We start from the raw sequence: 18917 nt of genomic DNA, 5'->3' as shown, positions 1-18917 counted from the left end.
GGAGATCTAAATAGGGGTACTAATCAAGACACGACAGGTGTTACAGATAGGACAATCAAGACACGACTAGGTTAACAAGGGGGGCGGGGCAAGGGAACGAGACAACACAAGCACATGGCCCAAAGACAAGGCCATGCGCTTGTACACAAAACATGGGTCTGTCATGATCCTGCCTCAAGACTAGGAAAAATCAAGGACACGAGGGCAGAATCATGACAGAACCCCTCCCTTAAGGAGCGGCTTCCAGACGCTCCTCAAGGGAACATCAAACACGGGACACGACTGACATGACAGACTGGGACACAGACACAAACCAACAGGACATGACAAATAATAACAAAGGCAGACATGAATACACGACGGCAGGGTTAGGGTGACAAATCAAAAAAAACAAACAGGGAAGGGGAGGAGGCGGGACCACAAAGTTCATGGGGGACAGACCAGGGTGAGTGGGTGGGGCAGGAGTTTTAGGAGGGTAGGACGAAGGCTGACGACGGGGGGTACGGGCAGGTCTGGGTGGTGAGGGGCGGGGAGGGGTCTTGGGACAACTGACAGGGGACATGATAGGAGCAGACAAGGGACACGGGGCAACACTTACGGGACGCGGGGCAAGACTTACGGGACGCGGGGAGACGACAGCTGGACACGGGGGGACAACAGCTGGACACGGGGGGACAACATCTACTGGACACGGGACAATATCAGCTGGACATGGGGCAACACTCACGGGACACGGGGCAACACTCACGGGACACGGGGCAACACTCACGGGACACGGGGCAACACTCACGGGACACGGGGCAACACTCACGGGACACGGGGATACATCAACGGGACTCATGACAACATCAGCTGGGCACGGGGAGACAACATCTACTGGGCTCGGGGGGACAACAGGACACGGGGAGACAACGACTGGACACTCGGGATTTCTGGGGACAGGGTCTGAGGACAAGACAGGACTGACGGGAACTTCTAAAATTTGGACAAGACGGGACAAATAATCAGAAAAGTCTTTAGCAGCTAGGATAATAGGCAGCTCCTTATGGGATGAGACCGACTGTACAAGAGTCTTTGCTGCAGAGTCGGCCGCGGCTCTCTCCTCCGCTCTCACGACTGCAGCTCTCTTCTTTGCCGGCTCGGGCACGCTCACCGCTGCTGGCTCGGGCACGCCCACCGCTGCTGGCTCGGGCACGCCCACCGCTGCTGGCTCGGGCACGCCCACCGCTGCTGGCTCGGGCACGCCCACCGCTGCTGGCTCGGGCACGCCAGCTCTCTCTGCTGCTGGCACGGGCACGCCAGCGCTCACCGCTGCTGGCACGGGCACGCCAGCTCTCTCCGCTGCTGGCACGGGCACGCCAGCTCTCTCCGCTGCTGGCACGGGCACGCCAGCGCTCACCGCTGCTGGCTCAGGCACGCTCACCGCTGCTGGCTCGGGAGGAGACAGGGTCACAGGACCGGCAGGCCCCTTCTTCTTCCTCTTCCTCCTCGGGCGCGGTGCAGAGGCTACAGCTGGGTCAGAGGCGGGTTGGGGGAGTTTGGTCTCGGACAGGGCAGACTCGGACGCCGAAGACTCTGAAGCCGACTCCCATGAAAACCGTCTCCCTCGCTTGTTGGGGAGACTGAAGGTAGTGGGAGGTGCCTCAGGACTCTGGGGGGGACTTGCCTGATTCCCCAGGGTTGCCACGGCCAGGACACGGCCCTCTGGGACCGTGGGCAGCTGGGTAGGTGGGGACCTCTGGGACTCCTCCTCTCGCCCGCTCGCTCCGGAACGACCTCCCCTGGTCCCCCGGAACACCACAAGGCGAGAGCCCTCAAAACAATCTCGCTGGCTGGCTGATGCCATCCAGCATTGCCTCCTGTCTGCTGAGTTCCTTTGTGGTCGGTTCATTCTGTCAGGGTTTGCAAGGGAGGAACTCAAGTGCAGACAGGATTCAACACAAAAGGGTTTATTAAATACAAAAAGGGAAAACAAAAACCCACGAGGGGGAAAACAAGGGCTAGGGTAAGGACTAAATAACCAAACAAGACAGGGCTGACCAGATAAAGACACTAAACACTAACTATAAACAAACACTCACGGTATACAGGATACAATCACAGTCACCAGTGTGGAACACATCTGAGAAGCACATAAGTAACACAATGAACCGACGCAAGACAGAGCACACTAGGAGATCTAAATAGGGGTACTAATCAAGACACGACAGGTGTTACAGATAGGACAATCAAGACACGACTAGGTTAACAAGGGGGGCGGGGCAAGGGAACGAGACAACACAAGCACATGGCCCAAAGACAAGGCCATGCGCTTGTACACAAAACATGGGTCTGTCATGATCCTGCCTCAAGACTAGGAAAAATCAAGGACACGAGGGCAGAATCATGACATTATACTATCAAAAGAATAACTATTCGTTTTACTTTTAGAAAATCATTTTTGTTAATCGAAATGTAGCTGGAATAAAATGTTATATTACATTATACATTTAAACTTAAGAAAAACCCTAAGCAAAAACAAGTGTTGTTTTAGAGACAAACTGAAATGAAATAATCTGAAGTTAAACATAGATAAAAAAAAAAAAAAGAATTACAAAACATTGAAATTAAAATGAAAACTCAAACTATAAAAATCATATCTAATTTAAAATGTTAATAAATATTATAATAGTTCGTACATAAATAATATTAAAATAAAACTGTGTGGGATAAGCCAAAGTTTACAGGGTTTGTGCTTAGACTAATTTTAAGGCACACAGTAGCAAGTAACCTAAACAGTGATGACCAGATCTGCATATTCATCATAGTTTCTTTGAAGTAACCTGTTCTAAATTGCTTTTGGACGAACAGACAATATGATAATAGTCAAAAGTCTGGCTCTGCGAGACTATATCTGTTGTGACTACCTGGATTTTGGATTTAACCGCCTACCCAAAGCCTCCATTTCCATATATTTACACACTCTATATTTCAAAAGATCAAATGATGTTCACAGTGGCACTGATAATCACATACACATGAACTACAGTCTGTATTCAAATCCTTTCTTGTAGACTATCGGTGCTATGCAGCAGGCCTGAGCGGGAAGTGGAAAGAACAAGATCATATTTCCATAAAGACTCATTGCTGCTTACACTTAATCTGTTTAAGATGGCCCCTTTAAGGTCAGGCCTGGCGAGTTGAGTACAGATTAGATATCGCTCAATTGGATTGGGCGCTCCGATTTGTCCTGCTGCCCTATTCATTTCAAACACAATCACACAATGGCACAAGGTTACATGAGTGTGTCCAGAAATCTGAACTGAGACATAAAAACCGCCTCTAACCACGTGTACAGAAGCATTTGTTCCGGTCGCTATGAGAAGATGGCTCTGTGGACACTGGGTCTCTATTAATCTCTGCAGGAGTATCATTACTCTGACGTTAAATAATATGAATAATCACGGCTGAAGGATCTCAGAACACCCCCACACTTCCTTGCACACACAAATTCACGCACATAAAGCAAATTAAATTAATTAATGGGTTACGGTCACTGTTTGCCCAGAGTCCATAAATTTACTCTTCTTAGAAATAATCTTTTAGATGGCCGATCTGTGCAGTAAAGCCGACTAATGGATTTTACGGTTTCCATGGTTACTCCAGATATTTTATGATATCGGTAGCTTAATGAGAAAGATGGTCATTTCGGACACAAACCTCAAAGGTTTGAAATATCAAGGGTTCGCTCAGACTGATGAAGCACTGTTTTTTTGTTTATATCTGTGTGTGTGTGTAGATGTGTGTGTGTGTGTGTGTGTGTGTGTTTGTGTGTGTTTGTGTGTGTGTGTGTGTGGATCGTCTAACCTCCTTGCAGTGTGTACTCAGTAACAGACTGGCTGTACACCCCCAGGCCCGCTCCAGTGTAGGCAGCCACTTGGATCTCATACTGCGTCCAGATGATGAGCTCTCCAATTAGACAGTAATTAATCTCTGCACTGGTGATGTTCTTCAGCTGAAACTCACCAGGCAGACCTGCCAATCTGTACCTGAGTGGGAGGGAAATAGAATGATGTTTTTTTTTTTTAAGATGATTGTGAACCTTTAACGCTAACACTCTCGCTCGTGATTTCAACTAGATGCGTTTTCTGTAGAAAATGAGAGTGGTGCTTACCCATGCACAACTCTCAGCCACAATGCTAGAACGTTGTAGGTGGTTTTCAGCACATTGTTATATGGTTGCTAAGGTATTCTGCGTGTTAAACAAAAGTAGTAGTGACACTTGCCTTGCCAAGTGCAGCTAATACAACTCATATCATCTACTACTGCACAGTGGTGTCAAAAGTACTGACATTCATTACTCAAGTAGAAGTATAGATACTAGGGTTTAAAAAGACTTTTGTAAAAGTTGAAGTATCAACTCAAGCTTTTTACTCAAGTAAGAGTGTAAAAGTACTGGTTTAAAAAACTACTTAAAGTATAAAAGTAAAAGTAATGTAAGGGGGAAAAAATGCCATTAAGAACAAAAGCTTAGGCCGCACCACAGGGGCCTATTGTACACTACCCCACCTCCTCAAAAAAACATTTTTCTAAAGGCCATAGGCCATAATGACTATAATGTTATATTAAAATGTTCATGTTGAAAAATTTGGGATGCACTAGGCTTCCTGTTTCAGCCGCATATATGAAAATACAAAAATGGTGTGCACATCCCAAACATCCAATTAGGACGCAGGTGCAAGACAACTGAATGATATAGACAAATAAAGAAGTGAAGTCTGAACACTGAAAACTACTGCTCCAGAGGAATTTAATCAAGCAACGTTTCGACCTTCAGGTCTTCATCAGCCGCATATATGCCCATTTAAAATGAACGCACTTTAGTACAATGCAAATACATTAAAGGACTAGAGATATGATGACTAGTTGCCAGTAAGTATTGTTATGGTGCAAAAAGTCAAACTTTAGAGGTATGTCATCAATAACCCTTAATGGAATGTAAATGTACATCCAAACTTAGCTGCAGGAATCTGCGAGGGCAATGGACAAGAACATTGGTGCAGGCTTAGTAACAATTACACTTGTATGGCTGTCTATTTACAATAAACATTATAGTGCTGTCAAAATGAATGATTATTCCAAGTGATTAATCAAAAACTAAAACTGAAAAATAAGTCATAATCCTGATACCTTCTTGATTGATAGCTTCTTGTATTCGGTACATACGTCTGCTATGTCCAGTGTTCGAACTACCGAACTACCTACAGTAGCTTAATTTGTGGAGGACGAAGAAAAAGCACTCATTTGGTAAATGAGCCAGTGAGAAATAATAACTTTTAAGTAGGGTCCAGTGCCTTTTCGATACTTTTAAAACGGTACTCCTAAACAGTGCCTGAACCGATACTTTAAAGGGGGGGTGAAATGCTCGTTTTCACTCAATATCATGTTAATCTTGAGTACCTATAGAGTAGTACTGCATCCTTCATAACTCCAAAAAGTCTTTAGTTTTATTATATTCATAAGAGAAAGATAGTCTGTACCGATTTTTCCCGGAAAAACACGAGCGGCTGGAGGCGTGACGTGTGGGCGGAGCTAAAGAATCACGAGCGCCAGTAGGCTTTTGCGTTGAGAGCATGTGGAAGCTGTGACATTACCTTGAGGAAAAAAACATCATCCAAAACAATGTATGGCTTACAGTCAGATTCAGCCGTTTATTTATGATCCAGAATCAGATCCCGAGGCTGAAACTGAACGAGAGCAGCAGCAGCAACGACTCGCTCCGAGCGGGGCTCGAACCCGGGTCTCCGGCATGGGAGGCGGACGCACTAACAAGGAGGCAGAGATATTAGAAGCAGTTTTACTCACCGCCTGCGGTTCCAACACACGATCGTGACCCTTTTTTGTTGGGATTGCATCATCCTTAAGAAATAAACGATGTGCAAATCCGGCGTCAAACTGGGCCTTGTTTGTAAAACAAGCATCTTCGAAATGCAGGGAACAAACAAAAACACTTGCACAACTCCGTTGATGCTCTGTAAAAATAAACTCCATCCACTGGTCCCTTAATGCTGTTTTTTCTTTGGTAATCTGTGCAGGGTTGTCTTGCCCTGGCAACCAAAATCACACTTCTTTTGTGACATTTCGCGACGCTCTCACTCTGATAAGTGATCAGTGTCTGTTCTCAGCCTCTTAGTGCGCTCTGCTATACTGGAGCGCGCGCTCTTCCGGCAGAGGTGCCCTTAGGACCCATATAAGGAAATTCCGCTCCATCTAACGTCACACAGACCCATACTCGAAAAAAACTTTCCGAAACTTGTGACAAACCGTAAGGAGTATTTTGGGAACAAAAATACTCCTTCAAACGTACAACTTAATTTTTGAAACTTTGTCCATGTTTAGCATGGGAATCCAACTCTTTAACAGTGTAAAAAACTCAGTACGCATGAAATAGCATTTCACCTCCCCTTTAAAAAAAAGAACCACAAAAAAAACTATGGATAACTTTAAAGAACATTACAAATATTTAAAATAAATCCATAGCTTTCAGCTTGGATGCTCTCATTTCCCAAGTTGTGCTTCCCTTAATCTAAGGCTAATAAACGTATTTCACAATCTGGGTCATTATTTAATACAAAACCACACATAATATTTCTACTGTATCTCTGTCAATCACTCTGATATTTAGTTAAGATGAGTGCTGTCTGTCACTGTCTTTTATCAGTTCTGTGAATTACTGTATGCTCATTCTTTATAAAGTAGCAAAAATGTCGTTTTTAAAATACAGTACTGTGCAAAAGTCTTATGGAAAAAATAGTATTTTCACCCCAAAAAGGGTTTTAAGCCAGTTATTTATATCTTTTGCTGCAGTGTGTCAGTAGGAAATATCAGTTTGCCATTAATTTTAATAATAATCTAGTGCGATTTTGAATGCACAAGCAGCTTGACAACAGCAAAATGAATGTTTGGAAATGTAAACTGATATTTTATACTGACACACTACAGCAATATATATAAATTACTGGCCGAACACCATTCTTTTAAGTGAAAATACTAACGTGTCTAAGACTTTTGCACAGTAGTGTATGTATAAAGTACGTATGATTAAATTAAGTATATTTAAATAAGTGTAATTATTAAAGTATGTGTTCGTTCATATGTGTTAAGGGCTAGATTTTCGCTGGAGGAAACAGCTGTGGTGTGATGAGCGAAAACTTTACAGATGAGAAACCGAGTGATTGTTTATTAAACACATACCTTGTGTCCTCTGTTTATTTAAGTGCGCATGCGCTGCTCCGTTCGCGGTCTGCGCCTCTGTGGATTGAAGAGCGCGCTGAAAGACGGGAGGAACCGGTCTGACGCTGGTTTCATGTGAAATTTAAGGGGACTGACTCTGAGGCGATCGGATACCGGTTCCAAACCCAACCCTACTTTTAAGAAATATATATTTTTTGATAAACGAGCCCAAAACTGGCTATGTCCTTGCTGGAGTGTGATGTGATTTGTGTCATGTGCAGGTGCGATGGATCACGTACAAACCAATAGGGTGTCAGAATGGTATATGTTTATACTTCTCATCCAACCACAATCAAATTCACTGCTTCCGGATGACGCGATTTATCTGGATACTATAGTTTTTTTTTTTTTTTTTTGTTTTTTTTTATGAATGATGACACCCGGAATGAAAACAATCCAAAATGAAATAGCAGTAACGAAGCTATTTTTAAAATGTAAGGAGTAGAAAGTACAGATACTTGCCTGAAAATGTAAGGAGTAGAAGTAAAAAGTCGGCTGAAAAATAATAACTCAAGTAAAGTATAGATACCCCAAATTTCTACTTAAGTACAGTAACGAAGTATTTGTACTTCGTTACTTGACACCTCTGCTACTGCATACATGTAATTCGAAAACCTGGTGAAAAACCAGGTTATGCCATCTTAAAGGGACCGTCCACATAAAAATGACTCACCTTTTATGTCAATTCAAACCTGTATGTATTTCTTTCTTCTGCAAAACACAAAATAAGTTTTTGCATCACAGTAAGCTGCTTCCAGTTTGTTTCCAATGACCATACAATGGTATTCAATTGGAACCAAAACTTGGTTACCAACATTCTTCAAAACATCTTCTTTTGTGTTCCACAGAAGAAAGAAAGTCATACAAGTTTGAAAAAGCATAAGGGTAATTGATGACAGAATTAGCATTTTGGGGTGGATTATCCTTTTAAAGTTGCTATGTAATATAAACCCTTATGTAGACACAATTACAAGTAAACCTATGGTAGTCTATCTGATCGACTATCTAGAACAACAATGTCATTAATAACTCACCTTCATGTCGTTCCAAACCCATGAGACCTCCATTCATCTTCTGAACACAGTTTAAGATTTAAGATTTTAGATTTAGTCTGAGAGCTTTTTGTCTCTCCATTGAAAATGTATGTACGGTATACTGTCCATGTCCTGAAAAGGTAATAAAAACATCTTCAAAGTAGTCCATGTGACATCAGAGGGTCAGTTAGAATTTGTTAAAACATCTAAAATACATTTTTGTCCAGAAATAACAAAAATTACGACTCTGCAGTGACGCTGTTGACGTACGACGCTGCTGACGTGTTATCTTTGTTATTTGGCGCACCAGAAAACACGTCATCAGTGTCGTGAACGCACTCACAACAGACCCGGAAGAGAATTGTTATTTTTGGACCAAAACGTATTTTGGATGATTCAACAAATTCTAACTGACCATCTGATGTCACATGGACTACTTTGATGATGTTTTTATTACCTTTCTGGACATGGACAGTATTTCGTACAAACATTTACAATGGAGGGCCATAAAATCTAAAATATCTTGAAATATAGATGAACGGAGGTCTTACGGGTTTGAAACGACATGAGGGTGAGTCATTAATGACATCATTTTCATTTTTGGGTGAACTAACCCTTTATGATTTAATAAATGTTTGGTCTGATGGTTATATCGAGAATACTATTGTCTATTGTCAATAATATAACTATGTATGAAGCACAAATCACAAAAAAGTCACTTTCAAACCAATCAGTTTTCCATTGCTCAGCATGGCGAATTTATATGAACAACTTGAACCAGTTGCAAAATGTGTGTGGGGAAATCTTTTGCATGGCCCCTAACCATCTTTTTCCTGACGTAAAAATGTAAAATCTATGGGTCTAGCTTCCGGTCTCATTTATGTCCAGCTATTTTTAGCTTTACAAAACAGTTTGTTTTCTGCTTGATATTGACAATTGATGTCTCCTATCACCTTTTATCTTAATTAAGAACGCACTGGTTTCTACTGCAAACAGTTTTACCATTTACTGCACGTTGTTATTCTCCTCCTTATTTACCCATAGCGGCTAATGAAACTTCCACGTTCAAGAAAAAGGTGGATTGAAATGACTTGATTTCACCTAAAAAAACTTCTACAGCAGTAAATGTGACCACATCTCTAATCTGTGCTGTTGCGTTACCACTGAAAAAAAGATTTAAAGACATTTTTGTTGCATCAAAATTCTATATTCTGTATAAAGTAGAGTGTGTATGGGGAAAGATTTATTTGATAGAAATTCTAAACATCTGAAGCCATACCTGAGCACATAGCCTCTCAGGACTCCATTGAGCTGTGGCTCTGGGGGCGGCTGCCATTGGACCATGATGCTCTGGTTGGTACGGCCACTAGCCACAATGTTTTTTGGAGGTGCACTGGGTGGTTCCTCTCGCAGCATCAGCCTGAGAGATAAAGTCATGAGAATCGCATCATAAAAGAGAAATATTTAGACCCTGGAGTCTTATCTGGAAGTTTCTCCCAGAGGCATCGATAGTTACTTAAAGTTTCCTTCAGAGCTTATCCAGTAGTCCTGGAGAGACTGAAACTGATCTTTCTGGTTTATAAGAAAGGACTTTAATAGTGCAGGAGTAACTGAGAGCTGACCCTGCTGGGGTAAACAGGGTTCGCTGGAATGACCTGAACATGACTCTGGTTATTTAAAAGTTGAAAACAAACACTGGAAAAACAACTTAAAGACCAAACTTGAGGAGAATCATCACCAAGTACATTTTAACATTGTACATTTTAAAAGTTTCTACCTTGTTGAAATAAATTAATACTTTTATTCAGCAAGTATGCATTAAACTGATCAAAGATTATAGTAAAGTTATATATATATAAAATTCCAAATAAATGCTGTTCTTTTGAACTTTCTCTTCACCAAAAATCCTGAAAAATCAAGTTTTGTACAAAGTTATATTAAGCAGCACAAATATTTTCAACACTGATAATAATGAGAAATGTTTCTTAAGCAGCAACTCAGCATATTAAAATTATTTTCAGAAGGATCGTGTGGCACTTAAGACTAGAGTAATGTCTGCCAAAAACTAAACTTTGCAACTCTGCATTACAGGGATAAATTACATTTTGAAATATACTGAAATTGACAATGTTTTTAAATGATAATACTTTTTCAAATTATTACTGTTTTTAGTGTATTATTATTATTATTATTATTATTATTTATCAAATGAATGCTTCTTTCACTAATATAAAAAAAATTAACTGACTTCAAACTTTTGAACAAACTTTAGAAAATTACTGGTTTAAAAAATGCACATATGCTGCAAATTTGCTTAATGAAGCCTGGAAATGCAAATCCCCAAATCCCCAAATCTGGTTACTAAGAGTTAAAAGGGTGGAACTGTGAACCCTTGTGGAATTTCAAGTTATAAGACAACAGAGTATATTGAGAAACTATGACAAGCACTGAAGAACCCCTAAATCAACTCCTTTTGTTTCCTATGAAGTAAACATTTTTTCCTAAACCAAAAGAGAGCAAATTAAGCATTAAAATGCAAAAAAGTGACAACATTTCTTTTGGATATGCTATTTCAGCACATATCATATACAAACAATTTCAAAACTGATATATATATATATAAACAATTACGTAATACAGAAAATAGAAAGTTCTGTTTTTAGCTTGACACCATTAGTGTAAATCAGTGAAATCTTTCATTTCTAAATTTGATCAATACCACAGTCTTCAGCTCTTAAAGTCTTTCTGCTGGATTCTGGAGACTGTAGATCCCCAGAGCAGGCGATAAACAATCCTTCGCTCTAATCTGCGGTTTAAAGGTTATTAGCTTGATTAAGTGAGCAAGGCCTAAAGTGCCTCAAGCAAGCAATCTCGTAGGAAAGTTGCTAAGTCTGATTGATGTTTTGTCAAATAAACAATAATCATCCTAAACCAATTTAAAAGGCTTAGAAGTGGTTATTTTAGTCTATCACTCTGTTTCTTTTGCCGTATGAAAGGGGTGGGGTTGGATTGGGTATTGAGGGGATTGCTATTGTATTGTTTTTGTCATTAATGGCATAAATGGTTGTTTCTTAATTAAATGCAAATAAAAAATATAGCTGCAAGCAGCGATGGCGGGCTCAAGCCACCAATGCCATCACCACCCCGGTGGCATCAGGTAAACTGTGTCCAGCGGGCACATGCATTCACAATATCCCTCTGGCAGTGAGGTTTTAAAGGATATGGCGGTTAAAGGGTTAATCCGAATCATCTAGACTTTAAAATCACATTCACAGAACAATATACATATATATTCCCCAAACATATATATATATTTAGTAACACTTTACAATAAGATTTCATTTATAAACATTATGTTAACATGAACAATATTTATATAGCATTAATTTATGTCAGTCAATATTCCAAACTTAAACATTAAAACATTGTTTTATTGTGATTTTTTTCCAAGCAAATTTTACCAATTCCAAACCATATCAATCTTAATAACTACCATTATTTTTTATTTAATCATTTATGAGTGCTATACAATAGTCCAGGAAAGCTGGAAGAGAAAAACTCCTTATATTCATGTGTGCAGAATCATTAGGCATGTTTTCTTTTACAGATGAAATGCGCTAAAAAAGAGTTTTAACTCAAACTGTTTTAACTCAAAGTCGAAAATTATGAAATACCCAAGAGAAATATCAAACACAAATGTAATACAGAAATGGATAAGTTAAGACTTGACCATTGTACAAAAATGCTGACTGGGTCATGAGGTCAGAAAAGAAGAAGAAGAAAAAAAACAGGTCAAGAAGAACTGACAAAAAGAATTGCAAAATAATTAGGAATTAATGTGAAGATTAATTTTTAGTCAATTCTGCAAGACAGACTTTCAGGAAAGGAGGTGGAATAAAAATGAGCTCCTAAATCTTAATCCCGGATTCTGGAAGATATATTCCTCAAACCATCGGACAAGAGGAGGTGGTGCTGGTCCTTCACGAGTCACTCTAATCTGTTCATAAAGCATATATATAAAGTCTTAATATATAGTATTTCACAATACTTCATGGTATTCTAATTAAATCATTTTTTTGGAATCTTTGATTTCTCAGAATCTGACACATTGTAATTCTGAGACTCCAGGAAAGTGGCAGTTCTGTAAAATGTTGGCACTGGAGACTAAAAGCTCCCTGATAGTTTCACACCTAATTCACTTAACACACACACACATACACACACACACACACACACACAAACACACACACACACACACACACACACACACACATTACCCACAGTGACAGAGGAACAGATTGACATCAGATGTATGATAGTTTTTTAATTTTCTATCATCCATATAGTGTTGTATAGTCATGAAACTATGCATATTTCCTCAGAATGACTTGTCTTCTATGTGTACATTTTTTTGAAGTGTTTAGAAGCTGCACTTAAAAAAATGAAAGACATTTACTGGTTACTTTTTTACTGTTATTTCAAAAAATCACCACGACAAAACCATTCAAGCTATTCAAAATTCATTCGCACCTGTTCTGTAAGATACATTCTTTAAACAGTGGTAAAAGAGGATGTGGTGCTGATCCTTCAAGAGTCACTCAAAACTTATCTTTCCAAAAGCCTATAAAGAATTATTCTTAAAATACAGTTCACAATACTTCAGCTTGTTATTCTAATAAAGTGAGGGTCATTTTATCAGTAAAATACATAAAATTCATATTATTTTTCTTTGAAAGATTTCTATAAATGATTTAAATCATACTTGTTTCTACAATAATTATTTAAAAGTGATCCTATAGCTCCATCTGGTGGCCATTATTGGTACTAAGAATTGCAAGCTTGATTTATATGTTATGATAGTTTTAATTTTATGCTGTCTCTTGAAAATGATAAAGCTATGAAACTTACTATGCTTCCTTCAAATGATGACTTCTAGGTATATAAAAAATTATGAAGAGTTGGAATTAAAAATTTTAAGGATATAGTAAAATAACTATGGTATTTTTTTATGTTACTTTAATAAATCTCTATGGCCACACCATTTAAGGTATCCTAAACCCATTCGCAATTTAACATCTTCAATATATGGCTTCATGTTAAAAAAGTTTGGTGTGAACTACTTGTGTCTTCTTGGAGGAGAATGAATTCATTTACAGGCTGAGTTTATCATAAATCCACAATAACATTTCTGAGTTCTGTATCAATCAGTGTTGTTGTTTGTTTATATTTATTTTTTTTATTTTTCTTAGGAAGATAACTGACCCTTTACTCTCCTTTTTAATAAATGAGCTTTTTATAGCTGTATTTATAAACTGCTTACTACTGACTATTAATATTGGGACAAGGCTTTATGAAGCATGAACTGACTATTTACTAATGAGTGCAGTTATTATAAAGTGTTATCAATGCATTTGCTAATGTTAACAAATTAGACATTATTTTACAGTGTTATCAAATCCCTTAAATGATTTGTAAGTGTTTTGTAATGATTTTATTGACCTACAAGCATTTGTGAAAGTTCTGCTTGCATTACAGCTTAGTCTTGATCTGTGAGCTGAACAGATTTACTGTTACATCCATGAGATTATGTAAATTCAAATAAATATCATGTCACAGGATGTCAGAGGTCAGTATCAAATTAGTTTGAAATTATTATTTGCAGCACAAATAAGGTTTTTTAGGATTTTTAAAAATCCCTAAAACTGTCAGAAAAGGATAAGGCCTAAGATTTCTATGTGAGTGGCTAAATTTGTTTGTTTTTATAACTATAATGCATAAACTATGAAACTATACAAAATGTATAAAAAAGTACAAGTTATTCTTTTCCAATGTTTTTTATTTATTTACAATTTTTTTTTTTTTTTTTTTTTGGGGGATTTACATTTTAAAAAATTAGCCTACTGCAATCATTCTAAACAGCTTGAATAAAACCTGTCAATATTTATTATAGACCACTATAACTGTGTATAATCTAACAAAGGAGTTTATTATGAAAATAAAGCGTGTACACAAGATAAATTGGACGATAAAGAAATTGCTAACAATAGTATAATAGAGCATGTTTTAGGTTTTTAGGCGTTTAGATGCAGAAATGGAAAAATCAAATGTAAAATCAAATGTAATTGATTTAATTAAATATAGATTAAGTCTTGTTAGAGCAAAATAATAAATAATTACGTACACACATTAAAAAAGCAGCCAAGATGAATGAGTTTAATTTTTTATATAGATTACAATTGAAGACAGAAGCAGGTATATGCGGTCACTTAATATTAAAATCCAGTAGATCCACTTCAGATTTAATACTCAACAGTTTATGTTCACGTGGCTGTTTTCGTTTATATTCGCCAAGCTATTATGTATTTTGAAATAATCTTGTCCGTGCTGTGTTCGTTCGTACGACGAAAGGCAGAATCCTGCAGCTCGAGAGAGATATGTTATTCTGCCAGTCGCGCTTTCAAATAGTCTTGCACACTTAAACGGGTCACAAACACCTGCATTTAGCTCGTGTTGTGTTATAATGGATGTATTGTGTGCATTTATGGCAATAATTTATTTTAAAAAGCTCTTAAACAAGAATAAATTCGTTAGTTTTGAACTTGTGACACTGTACGCGCTGATCGGAGGCAGTGATTTCAGATAGACAGCCGCGAATATTTCATTTTCACACAAACAGTTCAAAAACATCTTAATTTAGCTCTTGGTGTGCTCTAACTGGTGAATTGTGTGATATCGCTGCAATACTTCATTTTAAATAGCTATAAAACAAGAATAAACTCGTTTTTTTCTGAGCTCATCATTCCACACGCTCCTGCTCAGAGCGGTGATCTCTCTGGTGTTTCTCACGTATCACTGACCACACATCAATTATTAATGAGCCCTGACCTGATAATAATCATATATGTTGGTTTAGCTTGTCAGTGTGAATTAAATCCAAGTATTTATTTGTATTTTAACCGATTTAAAATCGAAACCAAAAGACAGTCTCCTCCCTTTTTTAGTCCGGTAACTGCACCTGTAGGGGCGCTATTTCTCTCAGACAATGGAAGTCTAAGCACACACACTCAAACAGAGGGACAGAGTGATATGAGATGTCTGACAGTTTTTTAATTTTCTGTTATCCATACAGTGTTGTAAAGTCATGAAACTATGCATATTTACTCAGAATAACTTTTTTTCTGTATGAAAAAAGGTTTTGAAGTGTTTGGAATTATAAAAATGCAGGAAAATTAATAATTCCATCTTTACTGTCATTTAAAAAAATCACCACGACAAAACCATCCAAGCTATCCAAAACCCATTCACAATTTAAGTTCCTCAATGTTTTTTCAACATGTAGACAAAGTTTGGTGTGTATAGTGTTACTCTCCTCTGAGCAGTATGCATTAATTCACAGCTAAATGTAAAAAACAATCCACATTCAAATCAAAATAGCCAACTTCCTGTTGGTCGTAGCTGATGACTGTGAATTAGAAAGTTGTCCGTCTTGATAAGAACAATTTTTGTACTGAGTTTGGTGTCTGTAGCTAAAACTAACCCCCCCACTTTTGACAAAAGGTGGCGCTATAGAGTGCCTCTTCCACGCCCTCTTATGAAATTGTGCCAGTGTCTAGCTGTCACTAATACTGATATGTGTTCTGAGTTTGATGAAATTCTAAGCATGTTATATGCCTCAAAATCACCTGAGAAGTATTCCAGTTTGACATGTTGCCACGGCAACAATATTTTTAGATATCAATATCCCCCTTGCAGATTTATATTGGCTGTGTTTTAACATTATTCTGATGAAGTTTGAAGCAAATCGAGTAAAAATAAGATGCTGAATTCAAAGCATTTTGAAAATGACACACTTCCTGCTGCCAGTTGGTGGCGCTATAACTTTGACTCCTAATAGTCACATATATGCGATCGACATCATACAATGAATAATCTGATGAAGTTTGATTAAAATTAGGAAATGTATGTGGATAGTATTAGACACTTCCTGTTTCTCATTTCTCGCCATAATTTCAAAGCCTCGCCACGAGCAAACAGTTCGAGATATCAAAAATCCCCTGGCAATTTTTCATCCCCAATGTCTTGAGATCATGTTGACCGAGTTTGGCGGCAATCGAGTAAAAAACCTATGACAAGTATTTCAAATTCCAGAGCATGCGCTTTTTACATAACTCTAAATAGCTGACTTCCTGTTGGGCGGAGCCTATGATATTCAATACGAAAGTTGTTCGGCACGATGAGATCTATATGTGTACTGAGTTTCATATGAATTTTGGCAAGTATGTGTGAGGTATACATCAACATTTCTGACTGTGATCCAGGGGGCGCCGTAGAGCCCCTGTGCCACGCCCGGGTCCCAGCTTTTGCAGGCTCCTAAAGGCCACAGATTCCAAAGTGTGTGCAAATTTTCAAGAGTTTTTGAGTATATTAAGGACCCCAAAAGCCCCCACAACTTTGACGAAAAATATGAATACTAAACTGTAAATAGCCAACTTCCTGTTAGGCGGAGCCTATGACATGCAGTACGAAAGTTGTTTGGTTTGATGAGATCTACATGTGTACCGAGTTTCGTGTGTCTACGTGCAAGTATGTATGATATATGGCCCTCAGTATTCCAGGGGGCGCTGTAGAGCCCCTGTGCCACGCCCGTGTATCAGTCTCTGCCCGGCCCTAATGGCCGCAGGTTCCAATGTGTGTGCCAATTTTCAAGACTTTTTAAGCATGTTAAGGACCCCAAAAGCCCCCGAAACCTTGGAAAAAAATTAGAAGAATAAATAATAATAATAAATATAGCTGCAAGCAGCGATGGCGGGCTCAAGCCACCAATGCCATCGCCACCCCGGTGGCATCAGGTAAAGTGTGCATTCATAATATCCCTCTGGCAGTGAGGTTTTAAAGGATATGGCAGTTAAAGGGTTAATCCGAATCATCTAGACTTTAAAATTACATTCACAGAACAATATATATATATATATATATATATATATTTATAACTTTAGTAACACTTTACAATAAGATTTCATTTATAAACATTATGTTAACATGAACAATATTTATATAGCATTCATTCATGTCAGTTAATATTCCAAACTTAAACATTAAAACATTGTTTTATTGTGATTTTTTTCCAAGAACATTTTACCAATTCCAAACCATATCAATCTTAATAACTACCATTATTTTTATTTAATCATTTATAAGTGCTATACAATAGTCCAGGAAAGCTGGAAGAGAAAAACACTTTATATTCATGTGTGTAGAATTATTAGGCATGTTTTCTTTTGCAGATGGAATGCGCTAAAAAAGAGTTTTAACTCAAACTGTAAAGTCGAAAATTATGAAATACCCATGAGAAATATCACACACAAATGCAATACAGAAATGGATAAGTTAAGACTTGACCATTATACAAAAAATGCTGACTGGGTCATGAGGTCAGAAAAGAAGAAGAAAAAAACAGGTCAAGAAGAACTGACAAAAAGAATTGCAAAATAATTAGGAATTAATGTGAAGATTAATTTTTAGTCAATTCTGCAAGACAGACTTTCAGGAAAGGAGGTGGAATAAAAATGAGCTCCTAAATCTTAATCCCGGATTCTGGAAGATATATTCCTCAAACCATCGGACAAGAGGAGGTGGTGCTGGTCCTTCACGAGTCACTCTAATCTGTTCATGAAGCCTATATATAAAGTCTTAATATATAGTATTTCACAATACTTCATGGTATTCTAATTAAATCATTTTTTGGAATCTTAGATTTCTCAGAACCTGACACATTGTAATTCTAAGACTCCAGGAAAGTGGCAGTTCTGTAAAATGTTGGCACTGGAGACTAAATGCTCCCTGATAGTTTCACACCTAATTCACTTAACACACACACACACACACACACACACACACACACACACACACACACACACACACACACGTTACCCACAGTGACAGTGGGACTGAGTGACATCAGATTTATGATAGTTTTTTAATTTTCTATCATCCATATAGTGTTGTATAGTCATGAAACTATGCATATTTCCTCAGAATGACTTGTCTTCTATGTGTACATTTTTTTGAAGTGTTTAGAAGCTGCACTTTAAAAAAATAAAAGACATTTACTTGTTACTTTTTTACTGTTATTTCAAAAAATCACCACGACAAAACCATTCAAGCTATCCAAAATTCATTCGCATCTGTTCTGTAAGATAAATTCTTTAAACAGTGGTAAAAGAGGATGTGGTGCTGAACCTTCAAGAGTCACTCAAAACGTATCTGTCCATAAAGCCTATAAAGAATTATTCTTAATATACAGTTCACAATACTTCAGCTTGTTATTCTAATTAAGTGAGGGTCATTTTATCAGTAAAATACATAAAATTCATATTATTTTTCTTTGAAAGATTTCTATAAATGATTTAAATCATACTTGTTTCTACAATAATTATTTAAAAGTGATCCTATAGCTCCATCTGGTGGCCATTATTGGTACTAAGAATTGCAAGCTTCATTTATAAGTTATGATAGTTTTAATTTTTTGCTGGCTCTTGAAAATGATAAAGCTTTGAAACTTACTGTGGTTCCTTCAAATGATGACTTCTACGTATATAAAAAATTATGAAG

General features: G+C 38.0%; 1 protein-coding gene across 1 annotated transcript in view; it reads right to left on the bottom strand.

Annotated features, from left to right (window-relative positions):
* LOC127994722 (protein sidekick-1-like) overlaps positions 1-18917 on the bottom strand; it is a 204277-nt gene that overhangs the window by 52723 nt on the left and 132637 nt on the right. Inside the window, exons 16-17 of the mRNA XM_052591829.1 lie at positions 9586-9726; positions 3847-4028 (exon numbers count right to left, since the gene is read on the bottom strand). Of these exons, the coding sequence (XP_052447789.1) occupies positions 3847-4028; positions 9586-9726 (323 nt within the window). The remainder of the gene's footprint in view (positions 1-3846; positions 4029-9585; positions 9727-18917) is intronic.

This window comes from Carassius gibelio, chromosome A1, assembly GCF_023724105.1.
Source record: "Carassius gibelio isolate Cgi1373 ecotype wild population from Czech Republic chromosome A1, carGib1.2-hapl.c, whole genome shotgun sequence".
Taxonomy (NCBI): Eukaryota; Metazoa; Chordata; class Actinopteri; order Cypriniformes; family Cyprinidae; genus Carassius; species Carassius gibelio.
This window is presented reverse-complemented; position numbering and strand designations above follow the sequence as displayed.